This window comes from Lepeophtheirus salmonis, chromosome 1 (genome assembly GCF_016086655.4).
Source record: "Lepeophtheirus salmonis chromosome 1, UVic_Lsal_1.4, whole genome shotgun sequence".
Classification (NCBI taxonomy): Eukaryota; Metazoa; Arthropoda; class Copepoda; order Siphonostomatoida; family Caligidae; genus Lepeophtheirus; species Lepeophtheirus salmonis.
Window position 1 is genome coordinate 53,094,999 of NC_052131.2, and position 10,707 is coordinate 53,105,705.

The following is a 10,707-nucleotide window of genomic DNA, read 5'->3' on the forward strand; positions in this document are numbered from 1 at the left end:
TAGTTATGTTCAGTTTTATTCAGTTTAATTGATATTTATTTATTCATATATATCAAGGTATAATTTTATTTGAAATGCATATTTATTGTTTAAAAAAAACCCGAATTATTATTTTTTACATATTTCTATTCCTTCCTTCTTTCAATCTTTTTTACTAATTTTATTGAATTGTGCAACTATGAATATATGCCATGGAAGTATGTATTAATTATCACATACTTAACTGCATAAATACATTTACCTTATCCTGTTAAGGAGAGAGATACAAATGAATTCTTACAGCAAGATTTTTTTTAATAAAAAAAATCCCTGCGTATCCTTCGTACGCACTTGAACGCGCACTCCACGGAAGAAGAAATTAATGTCACTTATTGTTCTTTCTGTTCCCGATTCATGGTGAAGTAGTCTTCTTTTTCTTTTTATTGTCATTATCGCGTCGAGTGACGGAGCTTCCCGGTGGCAGTGAAGTAAATACCATCATCATTCCATTTGAATCCTTACACGAGATAGGACGAAATGATTTTAAGACTCCTTACTCAGCTATTACTCCTCTTATCCCTACTTACAAATCCATTGTGTTACTCCCTGGACTATCCGGACTTGTATGATTCCGTCACATGGGATCCTAGTCGAATCAAAGCTCGTTTATTTAATAGTGATCCTCTTCAATCCTTACGGAAGGTAAACAATTCTTTTTTATAAAGACGCTCTGATATTTATAATATATTTGTAGTTTAAGGTTCCCAAGTTTCGATCGAAAGACATTGAGGAAGATCGTCTAATACCATTTTATCCCATAGAGTCTATTAATGAGGACTATGATGAGTCGCTTTCAAGCGGGGATATGATTGATAGAAGCTTTAACTCAGAGCGAAGGTCGATTATTGTTCCTTCAGGAGATCGTACAACAAACAAGGCGGTCTCGGGTGGTTTTAAATCATGGCATGAGCTACGTGATGAAATTAATAAAAATAAAAAAAGTAATCCCTCACAGACAGAGGCCCCAAGTAATAGTAATCAACATAGGAAAAGAGAGAAGACGTCTTGGAGCCATTTCTCTTCCAATCCCACGCCTGGAACATTTTCTTCTTTTCCACGAATGAACTTTACACACCTTGGTGATTTTATGGAGGATCATGAAAAGAATATGGAGAGCATTCAAAACAATTTTGTACATAATAGTCAAGGCATTGTAGTTCATGATAATAATGAGGGTGAGTTCTCAAATACAGACTATGGGCATGAATGGGAAGAAGAAGAGGGCATTCCTCAGGAATTTGAAGGTCAGGGATGGATAAAAGAAGAAGAAGAAGAACCAAGGCATTACTGGAATCATTTTGATAACAGATTCGAGTCTGAAAAGGTATCAAGAACTCCAACGACGACGACAAACGCCCCACAGACAACAACAGTACCTAAAACCAAAATACCAGTTCGAAAGTGGGCCTCAAGTCCGCGCCCAAAACGACATTTCGGCTATAAAATATATCATAATAACAGAGAGACTACATCCTCAATCAACACCACAGTCACTCCAGCCCCGTATATCCCTCTAAAAAAACCAGAACCCACTCTTGTTTATGGTCTGAGAAATGCATTTATCAATAGTAAGACACCTGTCTTCAAGGTTCTACCCCAGGTACGTCAAACTACAAATGATGAGGGCTTTGTACGCCCAAATTACGCTACCTTTGTCACTCCTCGATCCCCTTACAGAAATAACTTTGGGCTCAAAACAGTGACAAAGTCTCCCTATCGGTCATATAGTCCTCTTGGAACGAGACAGACTTTGCGCTTTCAGACTTCACCAACGACAACCATAAGAACCACTACACAAACAACCACTACACGAACAACGACAACAACCACTTCTACAACTACCAGAACAACAACTTGGAGACCCATAGTTCATAATTATGATTCAACTAGAACCTATCCATATTCCAACAACATTAACCACAATTGGGAGAGTCACAACACACAATTCAAAAGACAATCCACCCCACCTCCAAATGAAATTGTCGTGTTCCGTAGCCAGCCCATTGAGAATAATAGACAACGTCTGGTCCCTTCAAGACCCTCCCATATTCCAGCCCCTATACCTTCACAGCAAACTAGAAACAAAGTTTCCTTTAATCACATTGTACCAACCTATCCTTCCGTCTCCAACAATGGAGCGCCTATACCTTCACAGCCAACTAGGAACGAAGTTTCCTTTAATCACATTGTACCAACCTATCCACAGGTTTCCAACATTGCAGCGTCTATACCTTCACAGTCGACTAGAAACGAAGTTTCCTTTAATCGCGTTGTTTCTACCTATCCACCCGTTCCCAACATTGCAGCGCCCTCTACTCTTCAGTACATACCCCTTTTGAAAAACAGTGAGCAAGAATTCCGAGGACAGACCAATACCATTCCCTTGGTAAATAGCCAAGCCAGTGAAATATTCAGAGAGCATCCAAGAGATACATCTGTTCAACTATCCCAGTATAATCCACTACAGAACGCATTTGAACACCTCCCTTTCTTGAAAGATGAACAAGTGGTTCATTTTACAACACGAACCATTTTGCTCCCAACCACCACAACAACAGCAAGAACTACCTCGACCTTCACTACAACATCGACCACTTCAACAACAACGACGACGATTCCTCCGTTTTCGCAAAGTGGTTGGTTAGTCCAACCTCACTTTGACACAATCGACACTTTTACAGCTCCTTTACTTCTAAATGAGGGAGGGATCCAAGTAGTTCAAGGACCAGAGCCCGTTCGTCGTCCACCAAGGAAGATATCCGACAATTATATCACTCCCTTACTAAGAAACACTCAATATCCATCAAGGGTTCTGGAAGTACTCAACGACAATGGACTCACAGTCTTTGCATCACTCCTACAGAAGTTTAATATTATTCAAACCTTTAGTCTTGATGAAGTTACATCTACTTTCTTTGCGCCAACTAATGCTGCTTTTGGAGATATCAACATGGAGTCCCTAGGAGAGTTTCAATTAATGAAGGTACGCAAAATGGCGCTCATGGATTATATCCTGAATTCAATATTGTATCTTCTCTTCTTTTTATCTATAGATCCTCAAATCTCATATCGTTCAAGGAACGATAACTGAGAAAATGATTGCAAATGATCGAACAGCCACTTCCTTGGTCAACACAACCCTTCGAACAAACATCTTTAAAACGGATGATCGCAATTGGAAGGAGATTGAAGTAAGTAAAACAAAACAAAACTTCTATAGAGGGATATAAATAAATACATAACATTTAATGGGAAAATATACATGTTTAAAAGAATGGCTTCAAAAGATTAAATGATTTAAAAATAAAGCAGTTTAAAGTATTGTGAAAGACTTGTATGTCCGTATAAAATAATTGGAGAAATTTATGCTATAAGAACAATTCTTTTTTGCATTTTGATATTTTAATATGATTTTTTTAAGGACAGAGTTCCTTTTGCCTTTTTTTCTCTCTGACGTAATCAAAAACTGTATTTTTATTTTGAAATCCTCCGTGGATTTCTTCCTCACTATGTCATAGTTTTATGACCATATCAATATTTTTATTTAGCGCAGAAGTGTGTTTACTTTTATTATAAAGGGAATCGTTTTTGAGGATCAGGGAAGTTACGTCATTATATAGAGTACCGCAGCTTTTCTCTGTTTTACTGGCCAGACCAGTGGTGTTGCTAGCTTTCATCATTTGAGGGTGGAGGAGGTTAGGTACCGCCACTGGTCCAGATCTAATTATATATGTACTTACTTGTCATTTTTTACATTACAAAATGGGGCTGCAAGTATAGATTCCAATTCAAGACCGTACTGTTTTAAAAATGTCAGTACCTTGGTACTAATATCGTACCGTTATATTGAACCAACCTACTATGCAGTAGGGATGAATCAGCCCCAAATTTTGTCTCGTCTTTAATCTGAGTAGGATACATAGCCGTCCCATAGAACCAGAGTTACCAGAATGCTGATTTTCTCGTAGATTTAGCTTATTTTAACTTGTATAGCTGATAGCCAGAAAACTTAGCTGATCATTGCAATAGTTTAGTTGATTTATGCCTGATTTTGAATGACGTTAGAAATATAAATAAAAAAATGTCGATTCAATATTGGGCGTGGAAATTGATTGATTTCATTCCAATTCAAAGATTTAATATGAAACTTTCTATAGCACACAGCCCACCAAGGGTCAGATTCATCTTATAGCAGGCTTATCTAGGCTACGTACTAGGACAAGGATGACTTTATACATGAATTAAGTTTATTGTCCCGCCCAAGCTTTGAAAAATGATATTAAATCCCTTCATGCAATAAACGATTATATATTTTTAGCCTATTTTATAACAGATTGTTGATGAAACTAGGCGATTTTAGAAGTTCATATAGCCAATTTTTCTTAAATGTAATTCGTAACATTGCATAGAACAATCTTTGATAAATGACGTCATCATCAATCATAAATCCATCTTTTATCATTTTAATACGACTAATTTATACTTTAGTTAGGTTTAAATTGAGAATAATGACAAAATATTCACGTGTTATGAAGATAGTTGAAGATTTACTTAACTAATTCAAATGATACTTCCCTTTCCGACTAGTTCCCATCATTATATCGCCTAGGATGTCACTTTCCGAGCTATCTATCCCCCCCCCAACCATCTACAACCCCCTCTACCACCAATTTACCCCCAATAGTGAAAAATAACAACTAAACATTCAACTTTTTAACAACTATAAAACCAAACATTAAATCTTTAAAAAAAATAATACGTATTTACGTCATTTATCTGATTGATGTAAGTAATAGTGATGTATCGGACTTCTCTTGACATCATCACTTATCACTACAATTTATATAAACTTGATTGTTATTTTATCTGGGATCTGAAAAGCCTATAATCCAATTGATTCCTCGAGCAATATTTCCTGTTTTAATTTATTTGAGTATAGGAAAAATAGTTTCTGTGGATGCACAGCTCACATATTATCACATTTTTTTTATAAATAAGAGGTAAATATGCAGTTAAGATTTGATTGTTCAATGCAGTTACGATTTGATTGGTCCCTTAAACCTCTCCCGTTGAGGACTTAATTAAGCAGATATGGCCACTACTCATAATTGAAAAGACCTACATAGAAAAGGGATCTCCCAAGACTAAAGGATTCAAGTCCCATAATATATTTTGCGTGAGCCTCTCTAACTTAAGGAGTCTCTCAGACTCGGAGACGAATGATTTTGTTTTTACTTGACAATATTTCTTGATTATTTTTAAGTCTCCTTAAAAGTGATAACTTTTAATTGGAACTCAAAAGTAGCATGACCCAACCACAGCTCCTAACAACCATAACATTATTTATAACTTTGGTCTCTATCGTTTACTAGCTCCAATTCTCAACAGGGCTACCTTTCATATGTTTTAATTATTTTATGGAGGGAGATTAGTCCCAAAAAAATTATCAACAGCGTATTTTCATTAGGTTTATTATATAGCGCGAGGCCACTGTTTTACAACAAACTTTAAGCATATGTGTAGATTGGATGTTGTTTTGGCGGCAAGCCAAAAGTGTTTGGAGTTAGTTTAAAAAAAATAACATCTATTAACGAAGGAAAAAAACAGAATGTCCTTGTTGCAATTTGAGTCCGACGAGACAAGGTTAAGATTGCAAATTTCTTAAACATGTACAAGTACTTTATTTGAAGAGTTAGAAAGGAACTGGAAAAGTTTGAAGATGGTTATGAGAACAGACCAAAGTGTATTGATCACAGGATGAGGTTATAATTTTTTTCGACATTGTGGGATCCAATGTCTGTCCTCCAAAATCACCAGACCTTAACCCCATGGACTTCTTTGTGGCAAGGATGAATTCCGAAATCTGTCAAAGGAGGCCTGCTTTTATTAAAATGATCAGATGATTAGTTTAGGAGAAAATCCATTATAAATAAAGATCGTGTTGCTTGTTCAATGGAGGTCGCACACTATAGATTAGGCCCGTTAGAATAAAAGATCTAAATTTTACATTATTTTATTGTGAAGATTTTTTAATTCCTTCTTTAAGCTCAATTTGCAGAGCCTCCAAAGGATGAATATGAATAATTTTCTGATAGAAACTGACTATAATTAAAGCAAAGAATACAGTTGGTTTTCGGAAAATCATTTTACCTTTCTTTTGTATTGACAAACCACATTTTTCCATTTCTTAATACTTCGCACCCTACATGTCTGATAAAATTTTTGGGAGCTTCAGAAATGATTTCAGTGGTTAACAATACCACTGCTTCACAATAATAATGGTACAAAAGGATAGGGGTGGGGAGATAGATGGATTTGGCGGTAAAAGTACAGGGTGTAGTTGTCCCGGGGGGCCTGCTCTTGTTTGAAGGATAGATAAAAAACAAGACCAATTTTAAGTCCCATATTAAGCAACGATACAACTTATTAAATAAAAAGAGATGCTTCTAGGTTTTGGGATTGCCACCACCTTTGTAATTTGTAAATAAGTGAAAAACACGTAGGAATCTCATCAAAATGAAGGATAGAAATTTTGTAGTAATCATTTGTATATATTATTACTTAATTTCTTGGGTAAGAAAAGTACATAAATAGACATTGAATGAATATCAAATGTGATGTTATTACATATGTACAAATCACGTTGTGTCATTCTGTGGTCTAATGATGTCCAGGGCTCTTTTTTATTATATGCATGTTTAACAATTAGAAAATTAATTCCATGTGGATTTACATAATATCAGTTTAAGTACATGTTTTATACATATTTTGAATCCTACGCGGTGATTCGCACATCCATCTTGACAGTTCTGCTTCACAGATAATCACAAAGGTCATCACTTCGTTTCATGTATGAATGTATTTATATACACAGACACTAGAGTAATTAGCGTAAGCAAGGTACATGTTCCACAAGAGTAAACAGTTGCCATCAGGGTTCATATTAATTGCACGTCAAATATTTTTATATAGGTGATGTGTCAACTTAAAAACAATCTAGAGCAAAAGGAGACAATCACCCGTTTTCTTATTTCTTTATTTATATACATTTTATAGACATATTAACATAAACTTTATGGTTTATCGTCAAATTTCTGGTATGATGTGAGATACACAAGAATCTTAGCTATAGTATAAAACCTTTTTATTTATTTAATGTACTTATATTGGATACGATATGATCCCTTTTGAATAAAATATACCATTTCCTTGTTCCTTTATTGTGGTGATTTCGAACGAAAATCAAAAAAAAGGATTTTATAGACATATTTGACTCAATTATTGGATTTGTATTCAAATTTCTGGAATAAGGTAAGATATGCAAGAGTTTCAACTATAGTTTAACGCCTTTATTTGTTTCAAGATACTTATATAGGCCCCTATATGGCTCTTTCAAATAAAATATATCAATTTCTTATTCTGTTATGAAATTACTGGACACAATTAAATATGTTTGCGACCGGATCTTAGGCCCTGGAATGCTTCACCCTCTAACATATATCATAGCATAAATGAAGCTTCCACATATAATTTAAGGCCTTCCTTTACTTCAACTTGATATCCTTTGTAATTAATTATGAAATTATGGCATTTGAGTAATTAATATGAAATAATTGTTGATTCTTTTTATAATGAATTCGAACCGTTTGATATGTTCTATTTTAAAATATATTTAAATGCACTCATTTTACACTACTGAATGCAAAAGTGCATTAACAATGACTTCAATTGGGAGGAGACTAATTGTAAATCTTAAATTATACAAAGGAGATACATTTATGCTACAATATTTGTATGAGGGCGAAACTTCCGCAGGGTGAAACTGCCCGGGGCGTAACATCCTAGAACCAAATATGATATTATAAATTGATAAATGAAAATAGTTAAAAAGGGCTATATCGGGGCCAAATTAAGTATTATGCAGTAAGTGAAGGTTCTAAACTATAGTTGACATACTTGAATATCTTAAATCATCCAAGAAATTTGAATATACAGTCTGTAATTAACCAAAATATGTCAATGAAACAATGGGCTGTGCCTATATGTTGAACAATACTCCTTTTCTACTTGATTTTTGTTCAAAATTGTTTGTATCTTAACTCAACACACATATTATATATGAATATATCTAATAGGTAAAAACAGTGAACGGTATCGTAATCAACAAATTCAACATCCCGATACCCAGCTCAAACGGCATCATTCACATTGTGGATCACGTTCTTACTCCTCCCTCAGACAAAAACGTTCTACAAATCTTACAAGATGATCCGGGACAGCGTTTTACAACATTTCTGAAGGCTCTCAATGTAATCAAGTTCGATCAGGTCCTTGGACAAAGTGGTAACGTCATTTTTTTATTATTCTTTCTTGATCCGAATCTTTCATACATTAATTCCAGAGGGACCTTGGACCATCTTTGCTCCAACGAATAAAGCGTTTCGCACACTAGATCCCCGATCTATGGATACGATACTTCGAGACTCTAAGAAGCTTTCCCGGCTAATATATGGACATATCATTGAAAAAACTGTTTACTCTGTGGGCGTGAAACAGCATGAAATGCTCTCAATGTCTAATGGACATAATCTCAACATTTTTTCACGCGGAGGTAAGTTTTAAAAATAAATACGTAGCTCAATGGACAACACGCTCATGAGAAATGATTCTTTTGAACTCAATGTGCGTAGATTCGCGTCCCAGTCGTTCCTAGAGAAGGAAATATACTAAATGTATATGGACTTGAAAGACGATTCCTAGGTCATATGGAGTAAACGTAATATTATAATGTTCACTTATACTTAGAGTTGGGATTTGTGTAAGAGCGTGAGGCAAAGGCGGGAGTGAGACATGTGGTATTACTGAATGCAGACACTGGTTAATATCAGCTACCTGTTATATGATTTTAGCCGGAGAAAATGAATTACTGTTATATATCTTCATTTTAAATAGCATTAGTTCCAAAGAAAATATTATAGTTATATGTAAATTAGATTAGGTTAAAAGTTTTGAGCGTTTTTGCTAGATAGCTTTAGTAACTTATATCTCACGATTAATACATCGCATCAAAAAAAGCTTAAAATTGGATTAAAGGTTAAATGTACACTTATAAAACAGTTCATTTACCATTTTGTGTTTGGTGAAGCCAGTTGTGTGTTAAAGTGTTCCAAAACGGAAGTAAAAAAAGAGAAAATTCGATACGTTCTTCAGTACCACTACAACCAAGATGAAAAGGCCGATCAGGCAGCCAATTTTTTAATGCTGTTTATGGGCCAATACAGTATCGAATTTAACAACAAAGCAATGATTCCAACGATTCTGTTCTTGCAATATGGACGTCATAAATGTCGACAGAATAATAGAAATCGTCAAGTTGGGCCAACATGTGAGCATTTATTCCATTGCCCAGGAACTGAATATTAACCATTTACCCGATCGGAACCATATAAATCGGATAATATTAATTTTATTGATAAAATATAGCGAAAAAACGCTCAGATCTTTTTCACCTCACCTATTATATTTATTGTATTGTGCATTTTTAAATCAATTTACACCAAACATAGGCGAGAATTCTTCTTTTAGAGGGAGATATTAACAACCCCACGACTTATTAAAGTATGAACAAAAAAGAACAAAGAGCACACAGTAATCAACCGTTTTTCCTTTTCTGATTGCTTAACTTAGTTTTTTCGATACACAGATCCCTTCTTCTCAATTTATATTTAATGAGTATAACTCCATTCTACCAATTAAAGGAACATTAATAAATAAATGACCTCTGCGCCAATTACTAATATATATATTATTATTACAGATCGAATGAAATTCGAGGGTGGAAACGTAATTCAAATGGATATATCTGGAACGAATGGTGTCGTACAAGTAGTGGACCAAGTTGTTCGAAAAATCTAGGAGTTGTTTGACTATTTATTTATAGGGATTTTTTTTTTTTAAAACTCATTCTGATGAGAAATGACCTTTTTATTTGTTGTAATAGAGGTCATTTTGATTTGTTACTATTTAGATGTTTCTATTTAAAAAAATATATATATTTATACAAAATATGTAAAAATGAGTTATGTTTTATTGTCTTAAACTCTCTAGAGAATAGATAAATACTTGGAGTTGTAAATTGTAAGTATTTTTGTATGTAAATTCACATAGTAACCCTAACAATTTGAAGAATACTTTAGAGGTGAGCAACTTAGCTGTCATGGAGGAAAAATAAACATAAATTCCACTCCGTATCTAACAAGGAAATAGGTAGGAAGGACTCCGTTTTTGATCATTAATTCTACTCTATGTCTGAAGTGACTTAGACTAATAACCAGTGATGCTAATCGGGAGCATTTTGGGCGTTTAAAAAAAACCCCGAAAATCCCCATGAAAACAAAGGCAATTTGAAAAATGTTTTGAAGAGGAGCAGTAAAGCTGTCATTGGGTCTTTCATTAGAGAAGCTACAAGCATCCTGGAGAGGAAGGAAATAAACTCAAGTCCCACTCTTTATATAGTATATGGATTTTTGAAAAATTTCTACAAAAATGGCATATTTGGAAAATATTTGCAAAAAAATGTAATTTTTTTGTAGATTCTGTAGATTTTTTGAAATTTTTTGAAACTTTTTGAATTTTTTGAAACTTTTTGAATTTTTTTTTTTTTTTTGC

The 10,707-nt window shown here is 34.3% G+C and overlaps 1 protein-coding gene across 1 annotated transcript; it reads left to right on the forward strand.

Moving 5' to 3' along the window:
- The first annotated feature begins 340 nt into the window (after positions 1-340).
- On the forward strand, positions 341-9,991 carry LOC121132018 (uncharacterized). Its single transcript, XM_040727445.2, has 6 exons — positions 341-681; positions 734-3,022; positions 3,093-3,230; positions 8,175-8,382; positions 8,441-8,650; positions 9,857-9,991. The coding sequence occupies exons 1-6, from the start codon at positions 517-519 to the stop codon at positions 9,952-9,954; spliced, it is 3,108 nt and encodes a 1,035-aa protein (XP_040583379.1). The 5' UTR covers positions 341-516; the 3' UTR covers positions 9,955-9,991.
- The last annotated feature ends 716 nt before the right edge of the window (positions 9,992-10,707 follow it).